This window comes from Martes martes (assembly GCF_963455335.1).
Source record: "Martes martes genome assembly, chromosome: 3".
NCBI classification, from domain to species: Eukaryota; Metazoa; Chordata; class Mammalia; order Carnivora; family Mustelidae; genus Martes; species Martes martes.
In genome coordinates this window covers 2,507,584-2,523,782 of record NC_137890.1, presented here as the reverse complement: position 1 = coordinate 2,523,782, position 16,199 = coordinate 2,507,584, and the positions used below count along the sequence as shown (strand labels likewise).

General features: G+C 53.7%; 1 protein-coding gene across 1 annotated transcript in view; it reads left to right on the top strand.

Moving 5' to 3' along the window:
- The window catches only part of COL4A2 (collagen type IV alpha 2 chain), a 157,558-nt gene that overhangs the window by 41,511 nt on the left and 99,848 nt on the right, over positions 1-16,199 (top strand). The window contains exon 4 of the mRNA XM_080797954.1: positions 3,944-4,024. Coding sequence (XP_080654080.1) covers positions 3,944-4,024 — 81 coding nt within the window. The remainder of the gene's footprint in view (positions 1-3,943; positions 4,025-16,199) is intronic.

Sequence of the window (16,199 nt, the reverse complement as noted above, 5' to 3'; positions counted from 1 at the left end):
AGACGCCCTCGATTCCCCGATGTTGGTGACTACCCGGAGGCCTTGCTGTCCTCGGCCTGGACACTGGCAGCTCTCCGTCCCCTGGGCTGGAGCAGCGAGGGCCTCGCGTCGGAAGGCAGGGAGGTCGATCCCTGTGGGGGAGGCCAGTAAGGGAGAACAGAGCACAGGACGGCCCGAGGGGGAGGCCCTGGCTAAGTCAGTCCTCTCCGTGACCCCGCCTGACCCTTCCTCTCTCACCACGTCTCCTTCATGGCACTTGCCGTAATTTAAAGTGTGCAGGCTTCGTTGGTCACGTGCTCAGTTTTCTTGTCAACCTGCGTACACTCTGTTCCCGGCTTTACACCCGCGGCCCAGCAGTGCTTGGCCCAGAGTGAACATTCGGTGGGGAAGGAAGGAAGGGACGAATGAGCGAATGTGCAAGGGGAGAGGATGGGTGTAGGGTCTCCGAGAGCCCGTGGCTGTTGTGTTTGGTAGAACTGGGGAGCCAGGAGCCCCCCCACGGGCGCGGCTGAGGGCCAGGCTTTCCCTGACCATCCGAGCTGGGAAGCACACAGCATAGGCTCCTCTGTCCTCCGGAGCCTGGGAGGCGGCAGTTCCTGCGGGGGTGCGAGGACATAGGGCCACGTGTGTGTCGGGTTCAGGTGTGCTCGGGGCGGGGGTAAGGCCTTTCCCCTTGGCACAGATCCTCACGGGCATCGGCCTCATTTGGCTGCGAGTCCTTCTCCGCCTGGGGATGAGGGACAGCCAGCCGAGCTCAGTCGGGTGGATGCCACGTGGGCTGCGACAGGGGACACCTTCCACACGTCAAGCTGCATCTGGGGGAGCCTCCAGGCCTGGTGCTCAGCAGCGTGGCCTCCGTGGACATTGGGATGGTGAGCGCAGTGACTGGTGCTGCTGCAGGGGGGGGTGTGGGGAGAGCAGGGGGCAGGGGTGTTGTTCTAGAGAATGGTACTGACAGGAATTCAGACTTGACGCGAGGAACTAGTGGAGAATTCAGCGGGCACTTCTGAGGAGTCTTGGAGCTGCAGACGGACAGCAAGCCATCCTAGAGACGTAGACGTTAAAGGCCTAGACCCAGGCCAGCTTGTCGTCTTCAAAGGGGGTGTGCAGTGGGAGGGAACCTGTCATCTTTGCTAAGGAGTTGACCAGAAGGCTCGAGGTTCGTCTCTGGTTGTGTTTAGCAATAAAATCCTGGGGGGACCCGAGGGCTTGGGGCATGGGCAGCGGTTGGTGGGGACTTTTAGTATTCTGTTCCGGGGGCGCAGACAGAGGACCCCACAGAGAAGTTCACTTACCCCACATTCAAGGCTTCAGGAGGGCATTCATATCTTGAGAACGTTCCAGAGCTCACGTCCCATCAGGGGAATACCGAGGCTCAGGTCTGAGATTTGCTCAGTCTCTAAGAGACGTCTGGAACACATGCTCTGCCCTAATAAAGTAAATACTTGTGTTCATCCTGGAGATCTGGCATTCCAGGTCATGGAGCTTAGAGCTCTTGTAGATGTCGGAATCCACAGGACTCCCTCTGTAGGCTGTGCGAGATGTCAGATGCTGATGGGAAAATACATACACACACTCACACGCACATATCACACAGACACATCCCATCCCATCACACACACACACACACACACTCACTCACTCCACACCCCATCAGACGCACATACACATCACACACAGACGTGCATACACAGGGTTGGGATCTCCATGATGGAACTTAGCTGTGGCTTATACAGGCCTGCCTCACCTCCTGAGACTGGGGCCCCGAGCCACGGCACTTGGTCAAGGAAGGGCCAAGGTTGGGATTTATCAAACATGTGAGTTCCAGCTCCAAACGCGAAACACCATTAGATTTAAGCACATTACAAAGAATTCGTTTCTATAACTAAGTCCAGTGCATATCCTAAGCCTAGGACAGAAAATCTGTTAGATCGATTTAAAGTCATTTCAACCAATGGTTTATATCCAGGGACTTGGCAAGTGCCTTTAAAATCAAAATTAAAAATAGCCTCCGAAGCGCCAGATGGAGAATGTGAGTTTTTACATCCCCCTGTAGTCCTTAGGCTGAGGAATCCCCCTGCCCTTTCCAGACAACTGGCAAATGAATTATCGTGTGAAACAGGGACACCTGCCAAGCCCCCCATTCGCATCCCAGTTGTACGTAGTACAGAGTATAAATGTGGCTGTCCATCTAGAGCCTCCCTTCAGCGTTCAGGGTAATCTGCAAAACCGACAGCCTCGCGTGGGCCTGGATTTATAAAAACCAGTTATTCAGAACGGTGGGATTTTAAAAATGCGCCCCACGATAGATAAACGTCGAAGTGTGAAAAAATCGGGAAATACCGAGAAACATATTGTGAGGGCGTGAAAGGACTGTCAATGTGTTTATTTTTACACTGGGGAACTCAGACGGTCTCACACAATGATAACCAAAAGATCACCCAGGAAAGGGATTTATCGTCTCTACAGAAAGAACACGGAGTGATTGCGTGGTCTTAGGTAAACCGTAGCCAGAGTCCTTGTGTGCCCGCCCAAGGCTGCACGCGCAGGAAGGCAAGCAGGCGTCGCAGGGGGCAGCCGACACCGCGATCATGTGCGCATGGACAGCAGAGCCGTGCTGGGAGAAGGGAAGATTCTAGCTGATGCATTAGCACGAAAAACAGACAGAAAGTTGACCAGAGGGAGTCCCCAGGTGACCATCCTGCTTAGTCATTGAGACCTAACTTAGAAGAGAATGGGACAGATGTGGCGAAATGCACTTTTGTGCCGAGCTGGCACGGTCTGTTACCTGGGGAGTGCTGCTTGCGCGGGGAGGTTTGGCTCAGCACGAACCAGAAGCTAACCATGGCCAGGGTCCTTGAGTATCCGTGCTCGCCAACTGGGCAGGGTCTGCCGGGCTGGCCGAGGGTGACAAGGGTGACGAGGCAGACAGGGGTTCTGTCGTGCAGACGGGGGAGGTGGGGCCGATCAGGAAGGGGAGAGAAGAGGGTCGATCTGATCGCCACTTCCTGCTCTATTTCGTGCTCTCATCGGTCTGAAAGGGAGATCCCCTGATCCAAAGTCCAAGGCCATCCTGTACCTAAAATACTGAGATCAAGGGCAAGCAAGCACTGCCTTGGAACCCGTTGGGATTGTCCAGGCAGAGAACTCCCTCCTTCGGCCCCTGGCTTCATTGAAGAGTCCGCCCAGTAAAGACTCAGGAAAGCCCCTTCCCTCCATCCCCGCCTCCTCTGCGGACCGCCGGGTCTCACCGAGGGAAGGGAAGGGGTGTCCTCTGCCGGCGCAACCTGGGATGTCGAGAAGCCCTGTGGTGGGGGTGAGGGTCTGTGAACATTCCGGTGTGTTTGCAAGGTCCTCCTCCCCCTCAGAAGCCCCTTTCCCTTTAGCTGCCCCGGCTCCGTGTTGTAGGATGGGGACTCAGCCCTGCTCACCTTGAACCCCTGCCTCGGGGCTGCCTCCCCCACAGCCCCAGGAGCACGAAGGGCCACTTCCTGCACCTGGAGCTTCTCCTCCACACTCAAGTACTTGACACAGAGTGTCCTCGTGGACTCACCTCGCGCGGGATCCCTGGATCCGGGGAACGCGCCCCCCGGCTCTCCAGGCCCAGGACGTAGCCATCCGCATGGAGCAGACGCCTCTAAAGGGCATTTTGACGTAGAAGGTGCGACACCTAGAGTGACCCTGACGTAAACTCTGGACCCCGGGTGATGCCGCTCTGCTGGGGGACATTGGTCGTGGTGACGGCTGCGCGGGGGAGCTGGGGGGTGCACAGGGACTCTCTGTACCCTTGGCTCCGGGCCCAAAGCTGCCCTAAAAATTAAAGCCTACGCGTGTCGAATGGAGAGCCGGCCGCTGGAGTTGGACGTGCTCTCAGCAGACGAGGCCCCGCCGGTCGGAGCGGACAGCGTTCAGGATAACGCGTTCTCTGTGCTTCCTCGTGCAGGGCGTGAAGAAGCTTGACGTGCCGTGTGGAGGGAGAGACTGCAGCGGGGGCTGCCAGTGCTACCCCGAGAAGGGAGGACGGGTAAGTCCCAGCGTCGCGGACACCAGACTCTAACGTAGCCTTCTGTCCCAGACACTAGTGCCTTCAGTCGCCTGACTGAGTCAATCCACGCTTTCCTGAGAAATTCAACACAGACTCGTTCTTCCGTTTCAGAACAAACAGTAACATAATGCAGAGTTTAGTCAATGTATACAGGTTCCAAGTGGAGAATGGTAACTTTTTACGCATCTCTTGTTCGTTGTTACAAAGAGATACATATGTATGATGCAACTGTGTTTTATACTGTGATTTTATACATAAACAAATGTTCTGTAAAAATATTATGTAAAGAAAGCATGGTTGGGTCTACCCCCCAGTGTAGACATCCCGACTGGAGGGCATGAGCCTCCTGCCGTATAGAAAATCACTCTCACTTTCAAAATTCATCCGCTCGTCCCCCGAATGTCCTTTATGTAGCGAATTTGATCAGGTAAGTGGGGGAGAAAGCTCAGTCCCCATCACCGCCAGGACACCTGGCAGCACCTGAATTACAGTCTGATACTGGGTTTAATGTGTCCAAAGTGACAGGCTTTCCTGTTGCCGGTGAAGCTGATGTCTGGGTCTTGGCATTACTGATTTTAAACAGATATCATTTGTGTTTCTCTGTTTAAGCCCATTTTCACGTGGGGAGCAGTGTTTCATTTTATGACGCAGTCTTTTGAGTCTTCGTGCCTTGGGATCGCGCTTCCCTGGGGAACTCCTGCCCGTCCCGTCCAGGGTCCCGGGCCGGGTTGGGAGAGGCGCTTGGGAGGTTGCCTGTGCCCCCTGCCACTGTCGCATCAGAAACTACAGCACCGCATGGGGTTCCAAGTGCACCTCACCACCCCGAGTCCTGCGGTCAGTGTTTGCGGTCCCCGTTCCCTCCGCCCAGGAGGAGGACGCGTCTCGGTGGGGCTTGGCCTCTGTGCTGGGCGTGATGTCAAACGCCGTCTCCTACCTGAGTCCCCTCCAGAGGCCAAATAAGTAGACTTTGGGCTAAGGAACCCCTTTACAGATGTGTCGGTCTTCCTCCCTCACATGTGACTGACCAACCATCCTTTCCAAGCCGAAGATCACGCCCGAGGAGGCTTCGGTCCCCGCGTCCCGGGTCCTTGCAGAACCGCAGTCCTGGGGACAGCCGTTGGCTGTTGATGTCATCTAGGTTCCCCTGCCTGGAATGGGAGCATTATGCTCTAAGAATTGCTAATTGAAGATTGTGCATCAGCATTTCTTAAGGGTTGAGTATTTTTTAAATATATGGAAGCCATTTGGTGAGATTTAATATCCTCCTGGGGGTCCCTTGGTATATAGACTTTCCCAGCGATGTTTCTGGAGCACGATGACAATGGCTCACTGCGGGGCTCTCCCCTCCCCCAGCCCTGGGCAGCCCGGCCTCGTATGGGAAAGAGAAAAACAAATTAGTGGTTTACGAATGTCTGTGGGACTCGCTGGGTGGGAGGGAAGTCGGCTCCGGAGAGCCCCCGCATCCCTCTCCATGGGATCAGCCAAACAGAACCCAAACAGAGCACGAGGTTACTGGGTCTATTCTGTTTCACTTTGTCATGATTGTTTAATGCAGAACGGATCTATTAGCATTTCCCATGATGGTTTTATGTGAATTTTGTTCTTCTGTAAAGATGGCTCATTCTGATTATTTTGTTTCAGTCAAGGATCATGAACATATGGTGTTGTGTTAGTTTGGGGTCTGCAGATTTAATGATTCAACAGTTGTGTGCATTCCTCTGTGCTCACCAAGATAAGTGTGCCTTCAGTCCCCTTTATCTGTCTCCTCCCTCCCCCCACCCCTCCTCTGGCAACCAGCAGCTTGTTCTTGGTATTTAAGAGTCTGGTTTCTGTTTATCTCTTTTCTTCTTTGTTTGTTCATTTTATTTCTTAGTTTCCACATATGAGTGAGATCATATGGTATCTGTCTTCCTCCAGCTGACTTATGGCCCTTAGCGTTTTATTTTATTTTAATGGATGACACCATCTACATAGTTCCGTACTCTTACGATGACAGGGGTCTTCTCGGAGCGGTTATTAGGAGGGAGACTTCTGAGGGTCCCTAGGTCGTCCTGATTGAGTAAGTTTGCATTGAGCTCTGTTTCCCTCTGGCCCTCACGAACACAGTAGCCAGAGACCGTTTGTCTACCTTGCCGAGTAAAGTAGATAATGGCCACCTTCCGGTGAATTTGGTTAACAGGAGAAATCCAGAGCCCCGTGTGGGGCTTCTTCAGCCGGTGGTGATGACATGAAGCTGAGATGTGGCGGCGGTTGGCTGAGGGGTTGGTTCAGGGACCCAGACACATGCTGGCCCCCTTGGGGGGCCCCGCCTGTGGGATCCAGCAGGTGCAGCGTGCAGAAAGCAGGCCCCCCTCTATGCTTGCCTCTCTCCACACTGCCCAGCGCCCCAAGCTGCCCTGGGCCTTGCAGCCACAAGTCGGGTTGTCTTAGCAATCAGACCCAGGGACCCGGGTGTGCCATACTGGGTGTCCGTCACCAAGATGGTAAAAATGCTGATGCCGGGTGGTAAGGAAAGGGCTCCGGAGGACGAGAAACGACACCGCGTATCCTTGCATTACTGGGATTGTCTGCTGTTAGGACCTTTGGGTCTCTTTCATCCAAATGCTTATTAAGACACGGTATCCGTCTCAGTTCCTCAAGCCCAGTCTCTGTACGTTAAACATCTGTTAATTAACAGATTTACCCAGATGTGTTCCTGTACACCGCACGGCTATTTCCGTCCTTACTCTTGGACTGATAATATTTTTTAAATATATGTAATGCATAAAAATAGCGGCTGGACAGATTCTGCCATCAGAGAGCTGAGTGCAGCGCTCGTTCTTTCCCACAGCGTCCCCCAGGGTCCCTTGCCGTGGATTTTCCCCACGGAGCTTCTGGAGCAGGGATGACAATGGCTCAGTGCGGAGCTCTCTGCTCCCGAGCCCTGGGCAGCCCAGCCTTATATGGACATGGGGTAGAGTTCACTGGCTCGTCACCATGGTGACAGCCGACATCAGAAACTCTATGTTACTGAGTAACTTTTGGACTAAGAGCAGAAATCACAAATGCACTATGGATTCTGACTCCAATGACTTCTCATGTCACCGAGTGAGTCAGCTCTGTGTGAAACGTCTTGTCCAGCCCTCAGTGGTGGGTGGTGGGTTGCGGCGGGGGGATGGCTGTCTCTCCCGGACGGAGCCATCCCGCCTGTGGTCAGCGGCTGCAGCAGCTGGGCTGCGAGGGGCGGGGGCTGGGGACCCGCTGGGTGTGCCGTCCTCGCTGCCCGGCCAGAACTGGAAGGCACGGAGCATGTTCTAGAGCCCGTTCCCACGGGAGGGAAGAAGGACAGCAGCACGGGGCATGAATGACCTACTCCAGATCTGTCCCGAGCAAGACTCAAGTTCTCAGACATTTTGGATGAGCTCTCCCAGGGCTTCCTTCCGCCTCCGGTATGAAGGAGGTTCTCCGGGGTAGGGCAGAGAACACGGGCAAGGTGAAAGGAGGTCTGGGCCCTCTTTCCTCAAGTTATGACTCCCTGGTCGGATCTCCAGCCTTCTCTTCTGTTGTTCAGGAAGTCAACATAACTTTAAGAAATGAATGAAAATGGGGCCTCTGGGTGGCTCGGTCGGTTGGACATCGGACTCTTGGTTTCAGCCAAGGCCATGATCTCAGGGTCATGAGATCAGGTCCAGCGTCAGGCTCTGCAGTCAGTGGGGAGTCTGCTTGGGGTTCTCTCTGTCCGTCCCCCCATGTGCATGCACACACTCTCTCGCTAAAATAAATATTTTTTTTAAAAAGAAAGAAATGAATTAATACTTGATTGATGTTAAAAGCTTTGCATTTAAAATAACCTATTGTGTATATATTGTGGTAATTAAAACTCGTAAGTCCTTTCGCCAATATTCCACAGGGCGAAGGCGCAAAGGAAGTCAGCCTCCTAACGTCTCAGACTTTCCCACCGCCAACAGTCCTACGATCGCCAGCACCAGACAGAGCGGTGTGGCCCCCTGACCTGTCTCTGTCTGTTTTACTCTTCCTTTCCTTATACATTTTATACTTTCCCTTCCTCCGTGGAGGTGGGAGGCCGTTGGATGGACAGTATCAGAGTTCATTTCTGTTACAGAACTTCCGGGGAGCGGAGTGATGCTTCAGGTCACTCCAAGGTCAGTAGTCCAGAAAGCGTAAGGAGGGCAGGCTAGGCGTCTGGTTCGACAGAGACATCTTTGTCTTTGCTCATTAACATACCTAAAAGGTCATGAAATTCTCAGGTTTTTCCAACTGAAGTCAGTTTTTAATTCATTATTTCTATTCCTTAGACAGGTTCACGTCCCCCAACCCTTTGGCTTCGACTGTCCACTCGGGACAGGCAGGTTATTCCAACTTTTTAATGGCTTCAACCTTCCCAGGACACCTGTTGCCCTGGAAAGTCAGATATTTTAGACATTGGTAAAAACCAGATACTGATTAAGCCCAGATTGTGGGGGATTGTTGAGATGGTCAGGCTTTAGTGGGAGAGAGAGAACCCACAGTTTTGACTCTGTGCCAGCCCCCGCGTGAGTGTTTGGGCATCTCCCGCATCACTCAGCCCTCACCGCCAGCCACGCTCGCCCCCGTGGGCCTGACAGCACCCCCCCCCACCATGGGCCACAGAACCAGAGACGAGTGTCTCCCCGGCAAGGTGGTCACAGCCCCCGACAAACCGGGTGTAGCTGTGGCGTTCTTTCGTGCGGCCAAGAGTTTCCCACAGTCTGTGGGTCCCTGGACTTGAGTCAAAGTATGAGTAAATAATTCTTAACCTCACAAGATTCCTTAAATTCAACAACGTAAATCAAACCGAGAGAAACCACAGAGCCGCGTGAGAGGGGAAGCCGGGGGAGCGGACGGAGGGCTCCGGGAGGTGGGCGGGGGCAGGTGGCTGCGCACTCAGGAAGGCGCGCTGCGGCGCTTGGGGTCGCCTCGGAAGGCAGCGGCCAAGAGACAAAGAAAGAAGCCGAGACCCGGCCCCCGGGAGTGGGGAGGCGGCCCGGGGCCGCGAAGACGCACGCGGTCCGCAAGGTCTTCTCTCCACGGCGAGCGGCAGTCTTGCTCGTGAGCGGACCTTCTGCCCTGTGCCACCAGCACAGCCTCCGCCTGCCGAGCAATTAGCCAGGATTTCACAGTAAAATGGAAATGGCTGCCTACAAATTTAATAGCTGGGAAGAGCCCCGCCGTGCCGCGGGGAGCCCCCGTTCGTGGTCCGCACCTGCCACAGGTTTCCACGGCAACGCGGCGGTGCCCTCCGTCATCCGGAGACCCTCGCCTGCGGCGGGTGGGAGCATCGGGGCTGCCGTGGCGGTCGCGTTCTCGTGGCGCCCTCGGAACCCTTCACAGAAGCCGCGTCCGGTATTTCATGCGCTGTCCCGGCCCAGAAAGGACAACAACGCGGAAAGAGTGGAGACATCACCCGCGTGCTGGGCGTATCTAACCCCTGCCCGCACATCCTCTCACCCGCTCTCAGCCTCCTGTGGTGGTTTTTAGTGTGCGCTGGGGACGGGCGCTGGCTCCGGCTCATCCCGTCTCGCGGTGGCTGCACAACTCGCCCGCGTGGTTAGTGTCTGCAGTGAGGGTGGTATTCCAACAGGTGTGGACAGTGTCTGCCTAACTCGCAGATCACACGTAGTGATGCACTTTTCAAGATTTCTGGTTATTTATGGAGGGGGGAGGGACAGAGGGAGAGAAGGACAAGCGGACTCTGTGCTGAGCACAGCACCCGACGTGGGGCTCAGCCCCACGGCCCTGAGATCATGACCTGAGCTGCAACCGAGCACTGGATGCTCAACCGACAGAGCCACCCTGTGCCCCAGTGACGTGCTTTTAAGGAAACCCCAGCTTCCTTTTAGCCGTGGAAGCTGCCAGGCCTGCAGCCCTCCAGGAGGCCTCGTGCACCATCTGCAAACCAGGCACTTGTCTAAGAAAAGGGGGTGCCCAAGTGAACAGGGGTGCCCCGAGAGCCCGGGCAAAGGGAGATCCTGGTGGGAGGCGAGGTCCAAGAGGAGGGGTCAGGGACAGTGAGAAGGTTGTGTCCGAGTCCTAGGGAGGTGAGAAGCTGTTGGGGAGACGTCCTTGGAGAAGGCATGTGACTTAGAACTCAAGTCACAGAGCTCTTCATGTGCGGACGGTGGTGAGGTTCCTGTTTTGGTGATCCTTCCACTGGTCTAGCTCTAGTCAAAGAAAACGCCATGACACTTAGACACGGCCATAGCTGGCCACGAGAATTTGAAAACAAGTGTATCCATTTGACACACGGTGATTGCACATCCCCCACCTGTCGGTTCCCAGGCTCGCACCAGGAGTGTAGAAGTGAACAAAGCAGTCAACGTCCCTAATCCTTTAGACCTTCCCACCCCCATGCTCTCCGGAGGAATTTAGTGCAAAGATGGAAATGTCTTACATCAAGCCGCCCATCACGGCTGCTTGCGCTTTTGAAATGTGGGTAGTGAAACTCTTCATTTTAGTTAATTTTAGTTAACGAAAATTCAGATTAAATGGCCCCCGTGGCTACCGTGTTGGAGGTCACAGTTGTAGCGAGTGTGGAGGTGGAGAGGAGGGGAGCCGAGGAACTCATCGTGAGTCTGGGAGAATGTTCTAGGTATCAAGTCCGAGACAAAAATGAAGCACGGGATGGAGTCAGGCTTTTGGGAAAGTAAGACCTGCTTCTGCAGCCAGCAGCATGCAGACTGTCCCACAAAGGCTGTTACCTCAGAAATACGGAGACCCACGAGCAGGGCACGTCGGAAGTGGTGTCTGTGCCGAATGTGGTTCATCGCAGCCTCCCGGGGACGTTTGCATTTCCAGTGCGAGCTCTGATCAGGGCCTCCCCTTCGGGAAAGTCCCGTCCAGTCGCTTTGGTGCAGGAGACCTTGGGTCCTCCAGCCCTCAGCTTGGGGACAACAGGCTAGTCTCCCTCTCTTTCTAGCAAGGTCAAGTAAGCATTTCCTCAAAGCGAGGCTTTCGGGATGCTGTTGCGGAAATGCGTGATGGCGCAGCCGGAGGAGAGAGGAGCCGCGGCAGGCGCCCCGGCCCGCGTCCACTCTCGCCAGCCCAGTATGGTCACGATTTCATTCCAGGAGGACCATCACGACACGAGTCAGGATTTGATAGAAAACGAGCCAGCTTGGAGCTCATCCAAATGGAAGAATACATGGTTAAAATCCTAAAAAGACAAAATTATGATACCGCATCACTGAATGGACTCAAAGAACGTCATTCTGAACAGAATCTGATGGTTGAAAGTCAAGGCTTAGAGAGAAAATTATGTCTTCGTTACCATTGACATCGCCATGTTCCTTACACCCGGGACAGACTACCCCGGGCTGACTCCTACCAGTGAGACCAGAGTTAAGCAAGGGCAGCCGTGAGCCCCCGGTGAGAATGGCTCGCAGCGGTGTGTCGCCTCCAGAGAGCGGCCCGAGGCCGGCGCTGGTGACGGCCAGCGGGAACGCGACCGGCGGTGGAGCCAGTGGCGGACACGGTTCCGACAGGAGCGGCCTGTGTTCACTGACCAGTCGTGGAACACTGACACGTCGGCTGTCTCAGTATCTGAGTGCAGAGGGAGAATTTTAAACGTTCTCCTTCTGGATTCGTGCATCGCTCCCTCTTCTCACGAACACTACACACGGACACCCCCAAACAGGTGCTGCGGCAGCCGGCGCCACGTTCCTTCATCAGGAAGAAATCTTCCCGTTCTCTTGACCCCAGGTGGGGCTCGTGGCAGGTGGTTGCTTTGGCGCCTCTGACACCACCAATCTTTCTCGAAGGGTCTGTGACTCGGGGCAGGGGGCGGGGCACTATCTCTTTCTGAGAGAAACGTGCATCCGAGCATTCCCCTCAGAATTTACACCTAAACAGACGAAGCGTTGAGTAGACATGGTCAGAGCCCAAGCAGAAGAGAGAGCCGCGTTGAGAGAAAACTTTTTTCTTCTTCTTCTTTTTTTTTTTTTTTGTACTTAGGCAGGTCTCTGTTCTCCCAAGCCCTTGACCATAAACTCTGATCAGGTTTTGTGCTTGTGTATGCAGAACACCAACCCGTTGGTGAAAGTCTGGATTTTGCAGAAGCACAAAATTGGCCCCGCGAGGCTGGCCGGCTGGTCAGAGCGGGTGGAGGAACCCCTAGGAGCTCCCCGTGGATTCTGGGTGGCGGCCAGAGCCAGCAGAGCTATGAGGACACGGGCCGTGCGCGCCAGCCTCTGGCCCTGTGGGTGATGACCAAATGATTAAGTGGGCTCTGGTCGAGAGTTGACAGTCGGAGGGAAATGGCCTTTCGTGGCTTTAAGGAAAGTAGAACGTCAGTTCATGGCCGGGATAGCGGTGACAGCGATGAGGTCGTGTCTTGATTGAAAATCGCACCCAGGCTCCAGTGGACTGCAGAGAACCTGGGGAAAGAGCAGTGAACATTTCTACTGTTCTCCAAACCGAACCAAAGCTCGACGTTTAGAAATCCTTCATTCTTCCTAGCGCCTAATGGAATGTTTTGACCAGTACAGCATTAAAGCGTTTCCCCTTTTCTGTTACAGAAAGCGCCGGTCTTCAAAGACCTTTGTTTTGTTTTATTCTTTTCCAATTCATTCTTGGTGAACAATTGCGGGGGTTCTAAAAAGCCCAAGCAGGGCTGTTACCGAACAGGATCTGTCCTCTAACAGCGACTCTGCGAGTAGAAATGTTGGCTCCGAGTCTGTCTTCTCCCACGCGTGGGAAGAGAGTGTCTCCCGCAGTCCGGTCCCCTAGGAGTGAGCGCGAGCGCCGCACCTGCCCACAGCGTTCTTCTGCAAGCGCTTCCCAGGCGGCCGGGCTGACGGGGGCCCCACGCGCTGGCGTCGGCGTCTCCATCCTCTTACCGCAGGCCGCTTCCGTAGCAAAGAGAAGACCAGCAGAGCGTGCGGCCAAGTCTTGAAATTACTTTTTATTTTCTTCTAGAGATAGTAAAATAGTAACCAGAGAAAAATGGCAGAAATGACCAGACCAACCGCCTTGCACACATTTTCCGTGCCCAAGGGCCTTTTGAACCTGCACCTGGATGAGCACATCCCGGGAAGGTCACGGTTCTAGCGAGCGTGGAGGTGGAGGGAAGGAGGGAATCGGGGTCCTCTCATCTCTGCTTTACGTTCTTCCCCCTCAGTCCAATGGTGTCTCCCTCGTCCTTGACGGTCAGAGACAGAGAGGCCATGTACATCACTGGCAGTGGGGTGAGCATAAAATGAATTTGTTTCTAACCGCTTTGGGCGTTTCAGAATTTTCTTAAGAAGCTGCCTGACCTGAGATCCTGAGCAGCCTGTGATCCAACGCCCTCTGGCATCCCACCCGAACTAGTCCATTGTGGTGTAGACAACTAAATCATTCAAGTCGTCTGATGTCTGACTCATACGGGAAGTACAAAGCAGGCCTTTAAAAGGACATATGTCCCCACTGATGGGAAAGGTCAAAATATCCCTGTCCCTTCCCTCTCTGTGTCCAGCCTTAGAGTTTGAATTCTAGAAGAATGAAAGCAGGAAGAGACGTCCCAGTAACCCACTACAGACCCTGTATTGATGACCGTTTCCTCCTGAGCCACTGGGAGGGCCTTAAAAATCCCGCCATGGAAACAGAAGTTTTTGTATCCAAAACACTGCGGGGATGGATAATTCCTAAAGGGTTCGAACCAGAAAAGGGGGGAAAGGCAAAACAAAGTGGAAATGAGATGGAAGTCATTAATGCTGGGTAAATAATGTCTTTGGCCTCCTAGTCCTCGGCCGCCTGGTCGGCGTTGGTGTTTTTTATTAAACTGTTGTCTTTGTGAGGCCTGTAACAATTCTTCAAACATAAAGTCTGTTTTAAATAAAGAAACAGAAGGACGAATGAATTCTATGGTGAGCTTGGGCTCTGTAATAAAAACTGAAGTACCGGCGTGTTTTAGCTCTGCGTGGTAGCAATTAAATTCTTGTTTTAAAAAATACACTTCAAGTGGCGATAATGGCGTTTTTAAAGCCTCGTGAAGATAGCACTCGTATTTCAAAAGAGCCCTGACGTCCAGATCAATGTGACTCAGTGCGCCTGTGTGGAGCGTCTGTCAACAAAGGTAGCGACTCTCAGATTTGGTACATGTTACCGGGGCCCCTGAGGACCCACGAGTCCGCAACGAGAATTCTGTAATTCTCTAGGAAGCAGTTGTCTTCTGTTAACACCCTGCTCTGCAGCCCGGCCCAGGGAAGGGGCAGACCTCGTGCCCGAGCAGGGGCCCGGGGGGCTCCGGCCACGTCCCCCAGCGGCAGGAGGGGAGGCTGAGGAGGAGCCCAGACAGTCCGAGCAGAACCCGAAACAGGAGGCCAGGCTTCCTGCACTTGGAGCCCTTGGGGTGAATCCCTCCTCCTTCAACACCTGATATTTTACAAATATTTGTATTTCTCTCCAGAGGACGATGGAATTATGGGTCTCGTACAGCAACAAGCCTCCCCGCTGTCCCACCCAGGACGAAGGGAAGGAGACAGGAGGCTGATGAGAGCCCTTTCTGGTCTTGGAGGGCTTTCCTGGAAAAATAAACAAAACTCAGAATAGATTTATATGTGTCCAGAGTAAAGTCCATCTTCAAAACTCCATTAATGAAAAGTGTAGTATATGATTGCGTAAGAAAATAATCTTAACTCCTAACTCACCGTTGAACCAAAGAGGTTCAGCTCTCCTTCCACATCAGAATTCTCCTTTGAGACTTGCCGATAACACTGAGGCCCCCTTGAAATTTCAGAACAGTAAGATTCATTCCGTAGGCTTCACTTAAAAGAAACCCAGTGGTAGACATGCCATTGATAGGACCTTAAGTAAGCCTGGTTGAGCCCCAAGGATATTCCTTTCTGTCCCCTTATCAACTTCACATTTTTCTTAGAATTGATTTCTCCTTCAGCTGATGTTTTCATGAGCTTGTTTTGCCCCGAGAGAGTGTTGTTTGAAAGCAAGGGATGCCCAGGGCAGTGACATCAGCCTGCTTCTCGAGTGTTTCCCAGGAGGTAAACTGCAGAATGTCCTGAAAACACAGACGTAGCCTCCACGAGTCACAGAGGAAAGTTCTGTTAGTGCCGTACCTGTATCAAATGTAAACGGTCGTGTTTTAGACATTCAGTCGAACTGGAGGGAAGGACAAAGCTTGAACTGAATCATAGCATGAGGGTGTTTAATTTGGAATCCAAGAAGGCTGAGGTAACGCTCATAGCTACGACGGAACTGTATGGATAGCTTCGTGTGCACGTCAGCCATCATCGGGCCACTAAAGTTGGTGCCTCAAAGAGAGCACCTTGGACACTGCTGATGGGCTGTTCCTTGCCCAGAACCACCATCACAGTGCACGGGAGGTGGCCCCACACCGCAGCACGTGCCATGGCTGCTCTCACCAGAGCTCTGGAGGAAACTGCCCCCTAGGAAAAGCTTAGCTTTGACACACCTGCTTCCCTGCAGGAAGGAGCCCTCCCCCCATCACACCCACCAGCACACACGAGCGTGGATGCCCCAGATGCCGGTGCCCACGTGCCACTCCCACCCAAGCCCCTCTGCCCCAGGGAGCTTTCCTTCGCTCATCCCTCTGCCAGCCCTCAACCAAAGCTCCTTCTCCTCCACATGTCCTCATCCCAGCGGGATTTAGGAGAGCACTCACTCTCCTAAGCCTCACCATATTAAACCATCTCACGGTGCTTTCACGGGACCCTGACTTCCTGACCCATAGCTCATAGGAAGACTACCACCTCATCCTCATCACCTTTTTCTGAGTTTCTCGCTTTCCTACTCAGGCCTGGCCACCCGATGTCAGCTGAGCTTCCAAGCAGCTGCCTGACCGGTGCCGAGGGCATGGAACTATTTCCTCCCTGGATCTGGATGCTGTGCTCCTGAACCCCGTCGTGAGATCCTGTCACCCCTTTTTTACCAAACGTGCTCTTGCATCGGCTCGTACGAGCTGTACCTCCACCCAAAAATCCGGCGATGGGGGGGGAGCCTTCAGTAAGTTTTTTGTTGTGTTTTTTTTGTTCTTGTTTTTTGACTATCAGTCTCCCATGCATACAATTAATTTTTGAACCCTGATCCAGGATTTTGCTCTGACTTCTGTGAGGCTGCTGAAGGATGCAGCCAGCATTTCTGACTTGGCATTGGGGGACATGTGGGTGTTCTGCCCCGAGTCTTT